Source organism: Phyllobates terribilis, unplaced genomic scaffold, assembly GCF_046119375.1.
Source record: "Phyllobates terribilis strain yellow unplaced genomic scaffold, ASM4611937v1 Scaffold_2__4_contigs__length_985480577, whole genome shotgun sequence".
In the NCBI taxonomy this organism is placed as follows: domain Eukaryota; kingdom Metazoa; phylum Chordata; class Amphibia; order Anura; family Dendrobatidae; genus Phyllobates; species Phyllobates terribilis.
This window is the reverse complement of record NW_027362762.1, coordinates 541,953,622-541,975,534: the sequence shown is the minus strand read 5'-3', so window position 1 is coordinate 541,975,534 and position 21,913 is coordinate 541,953,622. Positions and strand designations below refer to the sequence as shown.

Here is a 21,913-nt window from a genome sequence, read left to right as displayed (position 1 = left end):
GGCTGGCAACCAGGAGCAGGACATCATGGAAAGATTCTTTCCACGATGTCGCTGCTCCCCTGATTGTTGGTGAGCCTGCCTGTTTGACAGCTCACCAGCGACCACATAGCGACGCAGCAACGATCCCTGACAGGTCGTATCGTTGTCGGGATCGTTGCAGCGTCGCTAAGTGTGACGGGGCCTTAACTCTCAGCAATAAAAAATAAATGATGAATCAGCATAACCCATTAGAAAACAGCTTTATTAGTGATGCTACAGTGCAACCAACATGGTATACAGAAGACCGTTCTGCTGGGCTTTACAAGTATATACACAATCTCCTGAGAACCTCCCATTATTCTGAAGTATAGAATTTCTTAAGCTGGCATTTGTAGAAGTTTGTAAGGCTGGAACACTGGTCACATGGACTCCTTACTCCAGTCTATTCAGCAGGTTTGGTGTCCGCATTTGTCTTTAAAATGTAAAATAATTTATGTAAAAATGGCTTTAGTATGCAAAGTGTTATGAAAAATTCTTCTGAAAAAGTGGAAAGTTTTGTCTTGTGCAGCAAGAATGTGCGTGGGGGTTCTCCTAAAGAGAGAGCACTAGGAGTAATACTGGTAACACCAGAAGAAGGCATACTTGGAGGCCCAGAACACGCAATGATCATCGGACATAAAAAGAAAACATTAAAAACTAAATCATTTCATAGGTACTTCATTTAGGAAATTAAACAAAAAAAATAATGCATGAAACCAGATGGCTGTGAGCGGTCACCTGCAGACGAGAAAAGAGAATTAGCATTACCAATGAAAACCATCATTTTTTGTATAAATACATCCGGCTCTCACCTTCTTCACCATGTTTGGTGTGCAAGATCAAATTGGGCAGTTACTCCCTAGAGACGACCCAGGTGAGACAGTGCTGCACAATGTATTTTAGGCAGGGGTCCAAAAACATGGTCTACAGGCGGCACTAAAACAGCAGCATTACCACAACCACGCCGTGACTTTAGTGTTTCCCAACCAGTTGGCCATGTTCAAATCATAATTTGGCTTTTGTGTCAATGGCTATGCAGTTATGAAAGAGACAGCAGTTTTCCTGCAAGACTTTGTGTAACAAGCAATTAACCCTTCAATGACTAAATGTTGCTTTGAGTTTGTTTTTTCTTCTTATTGCTCCAAGAGCTTTTTTTATTTGCCGTAGACATAACCATTTTTGCGTGATGAGCAGTTTTGAATGCCACTACTCATTTTATTCATAGAAATAGTTCACCCTCCCCCCTCAGCAATTCCAACATTGCTTTTTGGGTGATAAAAAGGACCTGATAACTTGATTCTCCAGGTGCTTTGACCACGGCACTAACCGTGTGCCGGCATGGGGGCGCGTCATTCTATGTGCCTATCTGTCGATGGGCAGCTGGCGTTCTGTTGTGCATGCTATCATAAGGGATCCATTGAAACCCAGCCTATCTCTAAGATCACACTTTTTTGGACAGGATACCAAATTTTGCTTATTTTTTAAAATTGGATTTTAAAATGGGAAAAAGGTAATATTTTAAACTTATATTTTAACTTTGCTTTTCATGTGCACATGTTAAAATAAACAAAGTAAACATGAACATGTTAAAGATTCTGCACCATTTCTGCATCTCTTGGCAGAAAAAAAGCAGCGTAAAATAAGCATGTTTTTGATACACATTTTTTTTAGCATGTATTTTTTTGATCTTTTTTTACCCACATTCATTTGAATGCGTAAAAACCACTGCAATATGCTGCAGCTTTGAAACAGCGTCAAATCTGAAAAGAAAAAAAATAAGCAACAAGCGTAAAAGACTTCAGGAGCCTGAAGATATGAAGTGAATAGCATTCTGAAGCCGTGAAAGCCCCACTTCAGGGAGAAAATTAACTTTATTCCTCTCGGCAGTCTGGGGCTTTCAGTCAGAGACGAGGCCGGAATGGCTTTTGAGCGACAGCTGTAAGCACGCTCGGGCACTGACTGACAGCCAGCTTAGCAGTGCATCAGTGCTGAGTTGGATGTCAGTCCATACCTACAGCCACCACTCACTAAGTACTGAGCGGTGACTGAAGCAGCCCCTCTATGACCATATCTGAAGGTTTGGGAGGTGACATGTTCCTTTTACCATGTGCATATGGCCTTACTTTAATTGTTTTTCTTTTTTTTACATCTCTTTATATTTTTATTTGATATTTAACTTTTGAAAAATGTAATAATGAAATCACAAAATATAAAAACATTAATTATTTCTTTTTATAATCAAGCCATCCCCAAATCCCTCCAGATCACCCAACCCACAAATGTAACAACTTTACTTTAGCTTTTAGTCTCCTTAGGGGAATTGAACCTGTGATCAATCACATACTATTCTACTGTAAAATCATAGTATTTAGGTGTAAAGTGAAATCAAGGTCCCCTATGGAACTCGGCCTGTGTCTGGGCTTCACAGAAAACCTAAGATGGCAGCTACACGGGCCTCCGCTGCCATGGTAACCCACTGGTTCACTGCAATAGTGTCATTTAAATGCTGGTGTCAGAGTTCGACAGCAACACTTAAATGGTTAAACTACAGTTTTCGGAGCACTCTGTTCCTTCTAGTTACAGGCAGATTCCAGATGTGTAACACAACTTGTATCTGCCTTGTATGAAGCAGGCCCAGCTCCTAAAATAGGTTTCATACTTCAAAAAAAAGTATATATATATATAATACGTTTTCCATGAACACTTCTCTAAGCTATGCTCCTCATGTTTTTACAATAGTCTTTTAATATTGATATATGTTTTTGTCAATAAAAATTATATTTATTGTTACTATTTTTGTGGGACTTTTTCAGTTTAAGATATCCACTTTTTCGTGAATGCTGTATTCGGTGTTACTGCATAGATTTATATGGGTTTCATACTTTGCTTAAAGGACTTGTCCGGTGCAAATCAATAAGTCAGCAGTCACTCTGTGCTACGGCAGACTTATGAATCCCCCAGCGCATGCACTTTGTGCTGCGGGTATTCGCTGGTTTTTGAGCCAGGACCGGAGGACATGTTCGTTATACATACTCCCAGCTAGAGCCTGTCTAGTTGGCATACAACCCCATACACTTACACCCACAATGCAGATGTGAACAGGGTCTTAGGAACAGAAAAATTGATGTGAAAAGAAACAGACTGTAGAGGTGTTTTGCATTCAGAGCCTGTTACCTAAGCAGTGTGTAATACGTGATATAAAGTGCCATTACCTAGCGTCAGTCATGATTTATCATCGGCAATTTGAGCTCTGCAATTTCTGTGTCTGGAGAACTGCTCCCACTTCTGTCACTGTATGTATCTCTACAAAGCAAACAAATATCAAGTTGATTCCTACTGATAGTGTAAATGTTTGTATGCAGTACAAGAAAACAGAAAACAAGGGGCAGAGAGACATCAAGGGAAACAAATAGAAATGATGAGAACAGAACTTGGAGGTAAAGTCTGACCAGCAAAGAGTTTGACATGACAGGTTCTCTTTAGCTTCAAACTTTCTCTCATTTATCCCTACAAGATTGCTCACATTGCCATAGAGGTTATTTGGTATGTATCCCTAACATGGATTTCTTACAAATCTACAATAAAAAAAAACCAAAACACTTAATGTTCACTTACAGGTGCATCTCACTAAATTAGAATATCATCAAGAAGTTAATTTATTTCAGTTCTTCAATACAAAAAGTGAAACTCATATATAAAATAGAGTCATTACAAACAGAGTGGATCCATTTCAAGTGTTTATTTCTGTTAATGTTGATGATTATGGCTTACAGCCAATGAAAACACAAATGTCATTATCTCAGTAAATTAGAATAATTAACAAAAAACACCTGCAAAGGCTTCCTAAGCGATTACAAAGGTCCCTTAGTCTGCTTCAGTAGGCTCCACAATCATGGGGAAGACTGCTGACTTGACAGATGTCCAGAATGTAGTCATTGACACACTCCACAAGGTCCTAGGGTTCCAATTTTCATTTGGAAACCAAGGTTCCAGAGTCTGGAGGAAGAGTGGAGAGGCACACAATCCAAGCTGCTTGAGGTCTAGTGTGAGGTTTCTACAATCAGTGATGGTTTGGGGAGTCATGTCATCTGCTGGTGTAGGTCCACTGTGTTTTATCAAGACCAAAGTCAGCGCAGCCGTCTACCAGGAAATTTTAGAGCACTTCATGCTTCCCTCTGCTGACAAGCTTTTGGAGATGGAAATTTCATTCTCCAGCAGGACTTGGCACCTGTCCACACTGCCAAAAGTACCAATACCTGGTTTACACAACAGTATCACTGTGCTTGATTGGCCAGCAAACTCGCCTGATCTTAACCCCATAGAGAAGCTATAGACTATTGTCAAGAGGAAGATGAGAGACACCAGACCCAACAATGCAGACGAGCTGAAGGCTGCTATCAAAGCAACCTGGGCTTCCATAACACCTCAGCAGTGCCATAGGCTGATCGCCTCCATGCCACACCGCACCGCATTGATGCTGTAATTGATGCAAAAGGAGCCCCGACCAAGTATTGAGTGCATTTACTGAACATACATTTCAGTAGGCCAACATTTCAGATTTTAAAAACATTTTTCAAGCTGTTGTAATAAAGTATTCTAATTTACTGAGATAATGACACTTGTGTTTTCATTGGCTATAAGCCATAATCATCAACGTTGACAGAAATAAACACTTGGAATAGATCACTCTGTTTGTAATGACTCTATATAATATGAGTTTTAGTTTTTGGATTGAAGAACTGAAATAAATTAACTTTTTGATGATATTCTAATTTAGTAAAATGCACCTGTCGCTCCCTGACTTCAAGTCATATGGGTGATGCTGAATGTCTCTCCAGCCACGGTCCTAAGGACATTATTAACACCCTCCTCATTTTGATCCATCTGCTGGACAGCCCTGACCTCACATTGAGGTCCATGGACACCCCATGCCTGCGCGCCATCAGCCAGCTCGCCTGGCATAAACACTGAAGCGGTCCTTAGCTTCATTTGTCTTCCGTGCAGGCTTCAGAAGCAGTCGTTGGCACAGGCTCTGTGCATGCTGTGAACGGGTGTGCCAGTGGCGGGAGCCGACTGGTGGAAGCGACATGAAGATAACGTCCACCCAGCTTCAATGCGCATGTCTGGGAAGCTGGCTGTGAGCGCGTAGAAGCGGCATTTGCATAGACCTCAGCGTGACATCAGGCCTGTCCATTATACAGTCCAAAACACAAATTTGTTGCATTTATGAAGAATAGGGTGGCTATAGAGAGTGTGTCCACTTTTGCATCAACTAATTTGAGTACAACTGAAGATTTTGTAATGAAAGTTATATTAACTTTACTTTCTATGAAACTCAGCCTTGTCAAAATATATTCTTGCAGTCAGTGAAATATTGATTAAAATCTTACTTTTCAAATGAGGTGTACTCATTTAGGCTGTGCACTGTATACATATTTTACATACACAAGTGTGCACATACATTCGTGTGTATATAGCATACACATACGTATATGTATATAATTTTTTTCTTCTTTTCATTGTCATCTTTCTCAAGTTGATGGCAAATAAAGAAAATCATGATACATGTTGCAAGCGAAGAGGCGGTACCTCCATGGCACAAGTTTTGTGATTTGGTTGCTGTATTTGTAAGGTTGATTAAACATTTTTTTTTAGTTTGGCCATATCCAATTCCAAAACACTCCTCCTTTATTTCTAAAGATGTGAGACAATCGCCAAGCACCTCTGGGCATCTTAATCCAGAAAAAAATACCACGGACAAATGCACAAGAATGCGGCAGTGGTACCTGGGGAAGCTACAACACAGACCATATGACATGCAGCAGTGGTACCTGGGGAAGCTACAATACAGACCATATGACATGCAGCAGTGGTACCTGGGGAAGCTACAACACAGACCATATGACATGCAGCAGTGGTACCTGGGGAAGCTACAACACAGACCATATGACATGCAGCAGTGGTGCCTGGGGAAGCTACAATACAGACCATATGACATGCAGCAGTGGTGCCTGGGGAAGCTACAACACAGACCATATGACATGCAGCAGTGGTACCTGGGGAAGCTACAATACAGACCATATGACATGCAGCAGTGGTACCTGGGGAAGCTACAACACAGACCATATGACATGCAGCAGTGGTACCTGGGGAAGCTACAACACAGACCATATGACATGCAGCAGTGGTGCCTGGGGAAGCTACAATACAGACCATATGACATGCAGCAGTGGTACCTGGGGAAGCTACAATACAGACCATATGACATGCAGCAGTGGTACCTGGGGAAGCTACAATACAGACCATATGACATGCAGCAGTGGTACCTGGGGAAGCTACAATACAGACCATATGACATGCAGCAGTGGTACCTGGGGAAGCTACAATACAGACCATATGACATGCAGCAGTGGTACCTGGGGAAGCTACAATACAGACCATATGACATGCAGCAGTGGTACCTGGGGAAGCTACAATACAGACCATATGACATGCAGCAGTGGTACCTGGGGAAGCTACAATACAGACCATATGACATGCAGCAGTGGTGCCTGGGGAAGCTACAATACAGACCATATGACATGCAGCAGTGGTACCTGGGGAAGCTACAATACAGACCATATGACATGCAGCAGTGGTACCTGGGGAAGCTACAACACAGACCATATGACATGCAGCAGTGGTACCTGGGGAAGCTACAATACAGACCATATGACATGCAGCAGTGGTACCTGGGGAAGCTACAACACAGACCATATGACATGCAGCAGTGGTACCTGGGGAAGCTACAACACAGACCATATGACATGCAGCAGTGGTACCTGGGGAAGCTACAACACAGACCATATGACATGCAGCAGTGGTACCTGAGGAAGCTACAATACAGACCATATGACATGCAGCAGTGGTACCTGGGGAAGCTACAACACAGACCATATGACATGCAGCAGTGGTACCTGGGGAAGCTACAACACAGACCATATGACATGCAGCAGTGGTACCTGGGGAAGCTACAATACAGACCATATGACATGCAGCAGTGGTACCTGGGGAAGCTACAACACAGACCATATGACATGCGGCAGTGGTACCTGGGGAAGCTACAATACAGACCATATGACATGCGGCAGTGGTACCTGGGGAAGCTACAATACAGACCATATGACATGCAGCAGTGGTACCTGGGGAAGCTACAATACAGACCATATGACATGCGGCAGTGGTACCTGGGGAAGCTACAATACAGACCATATGACATGCGGCAGTGGTACCTGGGGAAGCTACAATACAGACCATATGACATGCAGCAGTGGTACCTGGGGAAGCTACAATACAGACCATATGACATGCAGCAGTGGTACCTGGGGAAGCTACAATACAGACCATATGACATGCGGCAGTGGTACCTGGGGAAGCTACAACACAGACCATATGACATGCAGCAGTGGTACCTGGGGAAGCTACAATACAGACCATATGACATGCAGCAGTGGTACCTGGGGAAGCTACAACACAGACCATATGACATGCAGCAGTGGTACCTGGGGAAGCTACAATACAGACCATATGACATGCAGCAGTGGTACCTGGGGAAGCTACAATACAGACCATATGACATGCGGCAGTGGTACCTGGGGAAGCTACAATACAGACCATATGACATGCGGCAGTGGTACCTGGGGAAGCTACAATACAGACCATATGACATGCGGCAGTGGTACCTGGGGAAGCTACAATACAGACCATATGACATGCAGCAGTGGTACCTGGGGAAGCTACAACACAGACCATATGACATGCAGCAGTGGTACCTGGGGAAGCTACAATACAGACCATATGACATGCAGCAGTGGTACCTGGGGAAGCTACAATACAGACCATAAGACATGCAGCAGTGGTGCCTGGGGAAGCTACAATACAGACCATATGACATGCAGCAGTGGTACCGGGGGAAGCTACAACACAGACCATATGACATGCAGCAGTGGTACCTGGGGAAGCTACAACACAGACCATATGACATGCGGCAGTGGTACCTGGGGAAGCTACAATACAGACCATATGACATGCAGCAGTGGTACCTGGGGAAGCTACAATACAGACCATATGACATGCGGCAGTGGTACCTGGGGAAGCTACAATACAGACCATATGACATGCAGCAGTGGTACCTGGGGAAGCTACAATACAGACCATATGACATGCAGCAGTGGTGCCTGGGGAAGCTACAATACAGACCATATGACATGCAGCAATGGTGCCTGGGGAAGCTACAATACAGACCATATGACATGCAGCAGTGGTACCTGGGGAAGCTACAATACAGACCATATGACATGCGGCAGTGGTACCTGGGGAAGCTACAATACAGACCATATGACATGCGGCAGTGGTACCTGGGGAAGCTACAATACAGACCATATGACATGCGGCAGTGGTACCTGGGGAAGCTACAATACAGACCATATGACATGCAGCAGTGGTACCTGGGGAAGCTACAATACAGACCATATGACATGCAGCAGTGGTACCTGGGGAAGCTACAATACAGACCATATGACATGCAGCAGTGGTACCTGGGGAAGCTACAATACAGACCATATGACATGCAGCAGTGGTGCCTGGGGAAGCTACAATACAGACCATATGACATGCAGCAGTGGTGCCTGGGGAAGCTACAATACAGACCATATGACATGCAGCAGTGGTACCTGGGGAAGCTACAATACAGACCATATGACATGCAGCAGTGGTACCTGGGGAAGCTACAATACAGACCATATGACATGCAGCAGTGGTGCCTGGGGAAGCTACAATACAGACCATATGACATGCAGCAGTGGTACCTGGGGAAGCTACAATACAGACCATATGACATGCAGCAGTGGTGCCTGGGGAAGCTACAATACAGACCATATGACATGCAGCAGTGGGCTTCGGTCTTACCTTGGCCCTCTGCATATATTCCTGAATCTCACCTGGGAGAAAGTCTGCATCCTCTGTCAAGATACTGAGACAATCTTCCTACAGAAGCCAAAAGTAGACCAAAATATGGAGGAGAGGGTTTGATTGGTCGGGATGTAAATTCTGGGTGATACTGAACGCCAACAAAATATGGATGCTCTACAATACAAAACAAAAGCATTTACATTATTTTGTTAATCAATAACGGCTTCCAGTCACATCACAGCCTTTTCAAGTCCTAATGGACGTGCTGCTATCCACATCTAGGAAGTGAAAAGTCAGTGATTATTCATCCCAGGAGTGTGGTCCTGGCACTCCTGCTGTCAGACAGCATTCAGGTTACCTGCTAACAAAGCTATTGGGAGGAGTAAGTGCTGTCAGTGATTGCTGTAGATCAATGTCAATAAAGACTACTGCATGTAAAGCCCCCGTCTCATATAGCGAGATCGCTGCTGTGTCACGGTTTTGGTGACGCAACAGCGACCTCACCAGCGATGTCGCTATGTGTGACACTTTGCAGCGATCAGGCCCCTGCTGTGAGGTCGCTGATCGCTGCAAAGTGTCCTGGACCATTTTTTGGTCGTTGCCCTCCCGCTGGTCAGCACACATCGCTGTGTGTGACCAGCGGGAGCAGCGATCAGGCTGGTAACCATGATAAACATCGGGTTACTAGGGGCACATGCGCACTTAGTATCCCGCTGTTTATCATTGTTACGAGCCTGCTAAAGTGAACGGTAACCTCCCACTCACCGTAGCAGAGTGGTAACCATGATAAACAACGGGTTACTAGGTGCACGTGCGCCCCTAGCAACCCGATGTTTATCATGGTTACCAGCCTGCTCCTGCTTCAGCAGGCTGGTAACAGGAGCAGGACATCGTGGAAAGATTCTTTCCACGATGTCGCTGATCGCTGGTGAGCCTGCCTGTTTGACAGCTCACCAGCGACCACATAGCGACGCAGCAACGATCCCTGACAGGTCGTATCGTTGTCGGGATCGTTGCAGCGTCGCTAAGTGTGACGGGGCCTTAAAGAAGGGTGACACAGGGAGATCACTTCTATCTGCTCCCTGCAGTGCAATTGAGGAGAACCCATGGTGGTTGCTATAGCAACTGGAGGCTTAACAATGGTCTTTGGTGCACCATAGTCTTGCATAATATCTAGAAGGCAGCCATTTCCTATAAACCAGACAGGCTAGATAAAACCCTGCACTAAATAAGTAGTGCAGGGTATTAGCCATGAACACATTTATTTTTTTTAATGATTTCATTTTTATAGGACAATCTGTAGTTTTGAATGATGCCATTAATTTTACAATAAAATGTAATGAAAAATGGGGGGAAAAAAACAAGTGGGATGAAATGGTAAAGTAATTTTACTTTAATTTTTGTGTTTTGTTTTTATGGCGTTCATTGTGCAGAAAATATGACCCTGAAACATTATTGTCCAGGTGCGTTCAGTTACCAAGTTATCAAACATGCATCTTTTTTCATTGAACACTTACATTTTTAGTTGCTGGGCTTGTTTTTTGCGCAGTGAGTGGACGCTTTTATTGATACCCATTTTATGTACATATGATGCTTTCATTCTTTATTACATTTTCTAGGTGATCAAAAAAATGCAAATCTGAAAAGTTGCAAAAATGCAAAGTTTTCATATTTCTTTTATATTTCTTTCTATTTCTATTTTGATAGATTGGATCTTTACAAATGTGGTGATAGCACACGTTTATTATTGTTCCTTTATTTTTAATGGGGTAAAAGATGGGTTGATTTGAATTTTTAGTGTTCTTCGTGGACTTGCTCCTGTGCTCTAGTGAAAATCTCTGGAGGATCTTGTAAGGAGCTCAGCCTATAGGGGACCTTCATATGAGTGCAGAGATGAAGCAACGGAGGCCTTCAGTAGGCCACCAGCTGCCATGGTGACCCACCCGTCCCCTGCAATTGCCACGCGGGTGGCCGACGGTTGTCAACGTGCACTAGTACAGACTCTGGCTGTTAGGAGACAGATGCCGACTACATAATATAGCCAGCATTTGCTCAGCTCCTGAGCTCCCTACACATATGCAGAGCCCTACCAATCTCAAAGGGAAGGGATTCATCTAAAAAAACCAAACACTAACAGCCAAAATATAACAGTTCTGGTATCACAGCATCCGCAATGACCAGTACAAGAAAATAAATCCTTATTTATCTAACTTCTCCAGTACAGGTTGATACTATTACAATGACACCCAATTTGTAGCTTTTCTTTTTTTATGCTTCTTAACTGCTTTTTTGCACAAGAAAATTGATTTAAAAAAATGATTAGGGTCTTTTTTTTTTTCTTTTGAGAACCATAACTTATTTTTGTTTGCAGTACTGTATGAGGGCATTTTATTTATTTATTAACGCCTTTACAACCCAAGGTGGTTTGCACATTAATGACCGGGCCAATTTTTACAATTATGACCACTGTCACTTTATGAGGTAATTACTCTGGAACGCTTCAACGGATCCCCCTGATTCTGAGATTGTTTTTTCGTGACATATTGTACTTCATGATTGTGGTAAAATTTCTTCGATATCACTTGCATTTGTGAAAAAAACGGAAATTTGGTGAAAATTTTGCAATTTTCAAAATTAGATTTTTTATGCCCTTAAATCAGAGAGATATGTCACACAAATAGTTAATAAATAACATTTCCTACATGTCTACTTTATATCAGGAAAATTTTGGAACCCAAATTTTTTTTTTTATTGGGGAGCTATAAGGGTTAAAAGTTGACCAGCGATTTCTCATTTTTCCAACAAAATTTACAAAAACATTTTTTTAGGGACCACATCACATTTAAAGTCACTTTGAGGGGTCTTTATGACAGAAAATACCCAAAAGTGACACCATTCTAAAAAGTGCACCCCTCAAGGTGCTCAAAACCACATTCAAGAACTTTATTAACCCTTCAGGTGCTTCACAGGAATTTTTGGAATGTGGAAGAAAAAAATTAATATTTAACTTTTTTCACAAAAATGTTACTTTAGACCCAATTTTTTTTTTATTTTCACAGGGGTACCAGGAAAAAATGGACCCCAAAACTTGTTGTGCAATTTCTCCTGAGTAAGAAGATACCCCGTATGTGGGGGAAAACCACTGTTTAGGCGCACGGCAGGGTTCGGAAGGGAAGGAGCGCCATTTGACTTTTTGAATGTAAAATAATTAGCGGATGCCATGTTGCATTTGGGGAGCCCCTGATGTGCCTAAACAGTGGAAACCCCCCACAAGTGACACCATTTTGGAAACAAGACCCCTCAGGGAACTTATCTGGATGTGTGGTGAGCACCTTGAATCCCCAGGTGCTTCACAGAAGTTTATAACATTGAGCCGTAAAAATAAAATTTTCACATTTTTCCCACAAAAATGTTTTTCAGCCCCCACTTTTGCATTTTCATAAGGGTAACAGAAGAAATTGCACCATGCAGTTTGTTGTGCAATTTCTCCTGAGTTAGCCGATACCCCATATATGAGGGAAAACCACTGTTTGGGCGCGCGGCAAGGTTCGGAAGAGAAGGAGCACCATTTGACTTTTTGATTGTAAAATTTGCTTGAATAATTAGCGGATGTGCCCCTGATGTGCCTAAACAGTGGAAACCCCCAACAAGTGACACCATTTTGGAAACTAGACCCCTCAGGGAACCTATCTAGATGTGTGGTGAGCACCTTGAACTCCCAAGTCCTTTACAGAAGTTTATAACATGGAGCCACAAAAATGATGTTTTAGCCCCAATTTTTTTATTTTCACAAGGGTAAGAGGAGAAAATGGACCCCAAAAACTTTGTGCAATTTCTCCTGAGTACACCAATACCCCATATGTGGGAAAAATACAGTGTTTAGGCGCACGGCAGAGTTCAGAAGGGAAGGATCACTGACTTTTTGAATGCAAAATCGGCTGGAATCGAGAGCGGACGCCATGTCGCATTTGGAGAGCCCCTGATGTGCCTAAATGGTTGAAACCCCCCACAAGTGACCCCATTTTGGAAACTACACCCCTCAAGGATTTTTTCAAGGGGTATAGTGAACATTTTGAACCCAGAGATACGACACAGAATTTGATAACATTAGGTCATCATACTGAATAAGTTGTCATTAGTCTTGAGTGCAAGTGCTCACTACTTGAGTTTGCATCAGGTACTCAGGTATGCACCATGTATCACGGGTGCTCAAGTGAAATGCTCGAGTCCCCGCCCGCATGTTTCACGGTTATTAGAGACCCCAAAAAAAACATATGGGTGAAGCATATGGGCGGAGACACGAGAACCCGCGATACTCAGTGCATACCCGAGCACCCGATGCAAACTCAAGTAGCGAGCACTTGCGCTCAACACTAGTTGCCATATCGTCGTTTGTTTTTTTTTGTTTTTGAAAAAAAAAACAACCCCAACCCTAACATTAGCACAACCCCAGCCCTAGCATTTATTTTTTACGTTGTTCCTAGTGCGGTATAAATGATTAGACGACCTTAGTCTTCGGGTCGATGCGACTACAGAGATACCAGAATCATATCGGGTTTTTATGATTGACAGCTGTCACACACTAAAAAGACACATATTGTGACGGCTTGTTTTTTGCGGGATGAGTTGACGTTGTTATTGGTGCCATTTTCAGGCATGTGACATTTTTTGATCGCTTTCTATTCTGATTTTTGGGAGGCAGAATAAACAAATACCAACAATTCAGGAATTGTGTTTTTTTCACAGTTTTTTTAATGCTGTTCCACGTGTGGTAAAATTGATAAGGTAGCTTTATTCTTCGGGTCAGTACGTTTACAGGGGTACCACATTTATATTGTTTTCCTATGTTTTGGCACTTTTACACAATAAAAGCTGTTTTATAGAAAATTAATTTTTTTGCATCGCTTTATTCTGAGAGCTATAACTTTTTGATTTTTCGGATGATGGAGCTGTATGGCGGCTTGTTTTCTGCGGGACAAGATGACGTTTTCAGCGGTACCATTTTTATTTATATTCGTCTTTTTGATTGCATGTTATTCCATTTTTTTTTTTGTCAGTATGATGATAAAGCATTGTTTTTTGCTTCGTTTTTTCTTTATTTTTTTTACAGTGTTCACTGAAGGGGTTAACTAGTGGAACAGTTTTATAGGTCAGGTCATTACGGACGCGGCGATACCAAATATGTGTACTTTTATTGTTTTTTTTTCCTTTTCATAATAATATTTATTGATGGGTACATTTTATTTTTAGTGGATTATTTTTATTTTTTTTTTTTATAGTTTTACAATTTTTTTAAAATTTTCTTTTTCACTTTGAGAGTTTTTTTACTTTGTCCCACTATGGGACTTTCACTTTTTTTATTCTGATCGCCTGCATAGCATAGGGATGGAGCACCATCCCTGTGCTATGCAGGCAGTCAGCGCTGCACAGTGATAAGATTGTTTGGTCATGCACTGCGCATGACCAAACAATCTTCCTGCTGTCTGGTAACCCGGATGTTGTCATGACGACATCGGGTCATCATGGCAACACCCAGGAAGCCGCGGCAGACAGTGCTGGAGGCCGGAAGAGGAGGTGAGTATACCGATCACCTCCCCTTAGCCACCGCAATGCTGCGATCGACTTTGATCGCAGCATTGTGAGGGTTAATGTGCCGGGAGCGGTGCGGGACTGCTCCCTGCACATAGTACCGGGTGTCAGCTGTGACAATCAGCTGACACTCGGCGGCGATCGCGCCCGCACAGCCTCTGTGCACGCGTGATCGCGATGACGTACTAATACGGGTCAGGCTCTTAAAGCCCAGGGCACAGACGCGTATTCGTACATCATGGGCTTTAAAGGGGTTAAATAACCTTTTTGGAGTCCATGCATTTTTTTGATAAGTTTTTATGTTAAAATGAAATAAAAATTAGGATATTTTATTTTTTTGCTTTTCTTTCTCATCCTCATGTTCCAAGATTCATAACTTTATCTTTAGTTGTCCGTCAGCATAAAAGGGGCTTGTTTTTTGCAGCATGAGTTGTAGAAAATGAAGACGGTGGCAAGCAAGTATAAGGCCACAGCCCCGCTATCAGTATTTGGTCAGTATTCAGTCAGTATTTTTTCTCAGGAGTGGGAGCCAAAACCAGGTGAGGAACAATCAGAGAAAAGGTATAATAGAAACAAGTCACCAATTCTGCATTTATCACCCACTCCTGAGAAAAAATACTGACCAAATAAAACCAGGGGAGGAGTCCTGAGGAGATAATTTGCATATTCCCACTGCATTTTGGGGTAAGTGAAGAGTCTCCGCGAGCTCAAAGAACACTGGATTTTGGCTGTTGGAGCTGAAAAGAGGACATCGGTAAACCAGGGGAGGAGTCCTGAGGAGATAATTTGCATATTCCCACTGCATTTTGGGGTAAGTGAAGAGTCTCCGCGAGCTCAAAGAACACTGGATTTTGGCTGTTGGAGCTGAAAAGAGGACATCGGTAAACCAGGGGAGGAGTCCTGAGGAGATAATTTGCATATTCCCACTGCATTTTGGGGTAAGTGAAGAATCTCCGCGAGCTCAAAGAACACTGGATTTTGGCTGTTGGAGCTGAAAAGAGGACATCGGTAAACCAGGGGAGGAGTCCTGAGGAGATAATTTGCATATTCCCACTGCATTTTGGGGTAAGTGAAGAGTCTCCGCGAGCTCAAAGAACACTGGATTTTGGCTGTTGGAGCTGAAAAGAGGACATCGGTAAACCAGGGGAGGAGTCCTGAGGAGATAATTTGCATATTCCCACTCATTTTGGGGTAAGTGAAGAGTCTCCGCGAGCTCAAAGAACACTGGATTTTGGCTGTTGGAGCTGAAAAGAGGACATCGGTAAACCAGGGGAGGAGTCCTGAGGAGATAATTTGCATATTCCCACTGCATTTTGGGGTAAGTGAAGAGTCTCCGCGAGCTCAAAGAACACTGGATTTTGGCTGTTGGAGCTGAAAAGAGGACATCGGTAAACCAGGGGAGGAGTCCTGAGGAGATAATTTGCATATTCCCACTGCATTTTGGGGTAAGTGAAGAGTCTCCGCGAGCTCAAAGAACACTGGATTTTGGCTGTTGGAGCTGAAAAGAGGACATCGGTAAACCACGGAGGAGTCCTGAGGAGATAATTTGCATATTCCCACTGCATTTTGGGGTAAGTGAAGAGTCTCCGCGAGCTCAAAGAACACTGGATTTTGGCTGTTGGAGCTGAAAAGAGGACATCGGTAAACCAGGGGAGGAGTCCTGAGGAGATAATTTGCATATTCCCACTGCATTTTGGGGTAAGTGAAGAGTCTCCGCGAGCTCAAAGAACACTGGATTTTGGCTGTTGGAGCTGAAAAGAGGACATCGGTAAACCAGGGGAGGAGTCCTGAGGAGATAATTTGCATATTCCCACTGCATTTTGGGGTAAGTGAAGAGTCTCCGCGAGCTCAAAGAACACTGGATTTTGGCTGTTGGAGCTGAAAAGAGGACATCGGTAAACCAGGGGAGGAGTCCTGAGGAGATAATTTGCATATTCCCACTGCATTTTGGGGTAAGTGAAGAGTCTCCGCGAGCTCAAAGAACACTGGATTTTGGCTGTTGGAGCTGAAAAGAGGACATCGGTAAACCGCTTTTTTTTTTAAGCTTTTTTCACTGTTTTCAGAACATTAACAATAAGAACATGGAAGAGTCCAGGAGCCATTTGGTGAGCTGCATATCCTGCTACATGTTCACAGACTTGCCAGTGGAAAAGCCAGACTTCACATGCCAGAAATGCAAGCTTGTGTCCCTGTTGGAGGAAAAGTTGCGAAATCTAGAAGAGAGGTTAACTACCTTGAAAATCATTAAGGAAGGTGAAGAGTTCTTAGACAGAGCAGAATTATCTCTTCATGATTCAGAAAGAGAAGAAATTCGAACTGCACCTGACGAAACAGAGGAATGGAAGCATGTGACCCACAGAAGCAGGAGGATCGAGAGGCAGTCAGCACCCATACTGCTCAGGAACCAGTACCAGGCTCTCACACAGGAGAACCATGAAGAAATACAGCAAGATAAGACTTTGCCAGCAATGAATGACCTTGTAAGCCCTCAGAATCCTCCTGGATGGAGAAAGAAGAATGTTGTGAAGAAAAAACGGAGAGTGGTGGTCATGGGGGATTCCCTGTTAAGAGGAACAGAGGCCGCTATCTGCAGACCAGACATAACCTCAAGAGAAATGTGCTGTCTTCCAGGAGCAAAAATTAAAGATGTGTCTGACAGGATATCAAGACTCTTCAGACCTACAGATCACTACCCATTCCTGCTAATACATGTGGGGACAAATGACACCGCAAGAAATGACCTGGCAACCATCTGCAGTGACTTTGAAGACTTAGGCAAGAAAGTGAAAGAATTGGGAGCGCAGGTGGTCTTCTCATCCATCCTCCCAGTGGATGGCCATGGAACAATGAGGTGGAATAAGATTCTACAGGTGAACAACTGGCTACGTCGATGGTGCCGTCAACAAGGATTTGGATTTCTGGATCATGGAATGAATTACCTATACGATGGACTACTTGCTAGAGATGGGGTGCACCTTACGAAGACTGGAAAACATGTATTTGGAAGTCGCCTTGCTACACTCATCAGAAGAGCTTTAAACTAGAACAATGTGGGAAGGGAAGCAAAAGGCCAGAAAAAGCCATACAGCTGACAAATACTATTGAGATCTCTGCTACTGGAAGTGGAAAAGAAGAACAAAGACAAAAAAATCTAAATAATAAAAATATGGGAGGAAGAGAAACCAATCACAAACTAAAATGTTTTTATACAAATGCACAAAGCATGGGCAACAAACAAGGAGAATTGGAACTACTAATGCAGGAAAAGGAATATGATGTCATTGGAATCACTGAAACTTGGTGGGACGATACACATGATTGGAATAAAAGGCTAAAAGGATACAACTTATTTGCAAGAAACAGACTTGATAAACGAGGAGGAGGTGTTGCATTGTATGTTAGAAAAGCGTATATCTGCACAGAGATTGAAGCTTCAGAGACTGGGAGTTCTGTGGAAACTGTTTGGGTAAGAATACAAGGAGAGAACAACGGAAAGGACACCATTGTAGGCATTTACTACAGGCCACCTGGGCAAGCTGAAGATATGGATGAACTCTTTATGTATCAAATGACCAAGTTCTCCAAAAAATATGACGTAGTGGTCATGGGAGATTTCAACTATCCAGACATTTGTTGGGAATCTCTCTCAAGTAAAACTAACAGGTCAAGCAAATTCTTATCCTCTCTTGCTGACAACTTTATCTTCCAAAAGGTAGGGGAGAAAACAAGGGGATCTGCTACTTTGGATCTAATCCTTATAAACAGGGAGGAAATGGTTGAGGAGGTAAAGGTGGCTGGGACCCAAGGAGGCAGCGATCATGCTATTATAGAATTTTGGATAACTAGAGGAGGAAGACATGTGAAGACTCAAACTTCAAGGTTAGATTTTAGAAAGGCAGATTTTAAGAGACTCAGAAAGAGAATAGGAGGGATCCAATGGCTGGATGTCCTTAAGGACAAAAATGTCCAGGAAGGATGGGAAATTTTTAAAAATGAGATTCTCAAAGCACAATCGTTAACAATCCCGAAAAGTAGGAAGAATGGGAAGCATTTAAGGAAACCAGGATGGATGAACACAGAACTTGAACACATGCTAAAAAGAAAGAAAGAAATGTTTATTAAATGGAAAGAGGGAGGCATATCTAAAGAAGATTATAATGCAGTCTGCAGATCCTGTAGGGCACGTATCAGGTTAGCTAAAGCTGACAATGAATTAAGGCTTGCAAGAGATGTCAAAAGCAATAAAAAAGGATTTTGGGGGTATGTCAAAAGTAAAAGAAAAGTCAAAGATGCTATAGGATTTTTACAGGATGAAAATGGAGAAATGGTAAGAGAGGATGTTGAGAAGGCCGAACTTTTTAATTCCTATTTTGCATCTGTTTTCTCTCAGAAAGAAAATGTAACATCAACTGATCTTCACTGTCCTTTTAAAGGAATAGAGGAATCCAAGTTATCAGTAAACAGAAAGATTGTGAGGGAATATTTAGCTAACATAAATGAGTTCAAGTCTCCAGGTCCAGATGAATTACACCCCAGAGTACTGAAGGAGATTGTAGAAGAAATTTTAGAACCACTCTCCATAATCTTTGAAAATTCTTGGAGAACAGGAGAAGTCCCAGAAGACTGGAGAAGAGCAAATGTTGTTCCTATCTTCAAAAAGGGGAAGAAGGTGGACCCAGGGAACTATAGGCCGGTGAGTCTGACTTCTATACCAGGAAAGATCTTTGAACAAATTATTAAACAACATGTATGTAAGTACATGGATAAGAATGAAGTGATTAACCAGAGTCAGCATGGGTTTGTAACTAACAAGTCATGTCAGACTAACTTAATTTCCTTCTATGACAGAATCACTGACTGGGTGGATCAGGGAAATGCTGTAGATATAGTATATCTTGACTTCAGCAAAGCATTTGACAAAGTATCTCACATCATCCTTATTGAAAAAATGACCAAGTATGCAATGGACCAGGCAACTGTTAGGTGGATTCATAACTGGCTTAGTGATCGGACTCAAAGGGTGGTTGTAAATGGCTTCACATCCAGCTGGATGAATGTCTCAAGTGGGGTACCACAGGGCTCCGTCCTGGGACCTGTATTGTTCAACATCTTTATCAATGATTTAGATGAAGGAATTGAGGGTAAACTGATTAAATTTGCTGATGACACAAAGCTAGGAGGGATAGCTAATACTAGAGAAGAGAGAGAGAGGATTCAAAAAGACCTAAATAAACTGGAGCAGTGGGCAGCAACCAACAGAATGGTTTTTAACCGGGAAAAATGCAAAGTACTACATCTGGGCAATAAAAATGAAAAAAGCATATACAGAATGGGAGGAATAGAGCTAAGCAACAGTACATGTGAAAAAGACTTAGGTATACTAATAGATCATAGACTGAACATGAGTCAACAGTGTGATGCAGCAGCAAAAAAGGCAAATACAATTCTGGGATGTATTAACAGAAGCATACAGTCTAGATCACGTGAAGTCATTATCGGTCTTTACTCCTCTTTGGTCAGACCTCATCTGGAATACTGTGTACAGTTTTGGACACCACATTTTAAAAAAGACATAGACAAACTGGAGCAAGTTCAGAGAAGAGCGACCAGAATGGTGACTGGTCTGCAAACCATGTCCTATGAGGAACGGTTGCAGGATTTGGGAATGTTTAGCTTGCAAAAAAGAAGACTGAGAGGAGACTTAATAGCTGTCTACAAATATGTCAAGGGCTGTCACATTGTAGAAGGATCATCTTTATTCTCATTTACACAAGGAAAGACTAGAAGCAATGGGATGAAACTAAATGGGAGGAGACACAGATTAGATATTAGAAAAAACTTTTTGACAGTTAGGGTGATTAATGAGTGGAACAGGCTGCCACGAGAGGTGGTGAGTTCCCCTTCAATGGACGTCTTCAAACAGAGGCTGGACAGACATCTGTCTGAGATGATCTAGTGAATCCTGCTTTGAGCAGGGGGTTGGACCAGATGACCCAGGAGGTCCCTTCCAACTCTACCATTCTATGATTCTATGAAATACCAATAGTGGGGCCTTGGCCTAAGACTTCGGTCAGGGACCCTAGATTAGAAGCAGCACTCCAGTGCTGAAAAACACAAAATGCTGGAGTGGTGCTTTAATATAAGCATGATTTAAAACAATAGGTCTTTTTCTGACGAGACTCTCTTTCAAATGGGTAATATATGGGGATAAAAAAACGCTTCTTTTTTCTCCTAATCATTGTCTATCTTCCCACAATTGGGAGCTGATCGATAACTAGAATGGGCGCCAGCAGCTCCATTTTATTTCAATGTAGAAATCAGTGAGAAGAACCTAAAAAGAGCGACAGTCAAGCCTGCATGTTGCCACTCCATTTGAAGTCTATGAAACTTAAGGAGATGGCAGCGTACATCAGCTTGGCTTTCTAAGCTTAAACCATAGGGTAGTGATAGGGTGCATGCTTGACTGCCATCCACTTTTAAGAGTCTCCTCATGCAAATCTACAAGGAGAAGAAACTAACTCCTAAACTCCATTTCATTTTAGTGATCAGAGACTATTCAGTGTATAGGTGTTTAATGAGATTGTCATGCAATTGAATTTATTAACAGCCAAATGTATATTCTTGCCTTCTAACTCAACAATCTCCATCCTTTCTCCTTCTGTATCCTGACCAACAAAAGTCAGACCTCGAGACTCCAGCTCATGTCGAAGTTCTGGATTGACCTTCCAAAAAAAGAAATAACTTTTAGCTCTATATAACAAAGCAAAAACACAGATGAGAGGAGTGAATGTAAGGCTAAATTCAGACAACTATAACGAAGGCTCATTTTTGTGTTCATATTACATCTGCATAACCCAACATACATCTCTGATACTGTTATGGTGCCTATAGACCTTAGTTGGTTAAAATCAACAATTTCAATGAATCAAACTGATTATTCATCTGGAAAATGTAAAAAATCAAAAGATTTTTTTTTAGCAGACAAGTCACACACCTTCTTTAACCCCTTAATGACTGGAGCATTTTCCATTTTTTGCTCCTCTTCTTCCCAGAGCCATAACTTTTTTATGTTTCAGTCAATATGGCCATATGAGGTCTTATTGTTTGCGGAAAAAGTTGTACTTTTGAACGACATCACTGGTTTTACCCTATCGTGTACTGGAAAATGGGAAAAATATTCCAAGTGCGGTGAAATTGCAAAAAAAGGGCAATTCCACAGTTTTTTGGGTTTTCTTCTTTACCACGTTCACTGAATGCTAAAAGTTACCTGCCATTATTATTCTCCAGGTCATTACGAGTTCGTAGACACCAAACATGTATAGGTTCTTTTTTATTTAAGTGGTGAAAAAAAATTCCA

The 21,913-nt window shown here is 42.3% G+C and overlaps 1 protein-coding gene across 2 annotated transcripts in view; it reads right to left on the bottom strand.

Moving 5' to 3' along the window:
• Positions 1-259: 259 nt before the first annotated feature.
• Positions 260-21,913, bottom strand: part of CTPS1 (CTP synthase 1) — a 78,979-nt gene continuing 57,325 nt past the window's right edge. Inside the window, exons 16-19 of one of the 2 annotated variants that reach the window (XM_073666341.1) lie at positions 21,182-21,278; positions 8,997-9,141; positions 3,231-3,321; positions 260-756 (exon numbers count right to left, since the gene is read on the bottom strand). In XM_073666341.1, the coding sequence (XP_073522442.1) occupies positions 3,237-3,321; positions 8,997-9,141; positions 21,182-21,278 (327 nt within the window). In that variant the 3' untranslated portion in view covers positions 260-756; positions 3,231-3,236. The remainder of the gene's footprint in view (positions 757-3,230; positions 3,322-8,996; positions 9,142-21,181; positions 21,279-21,913) is intronic. The other variant, XM_073666345.1, reaches the window with a different exon arrangement.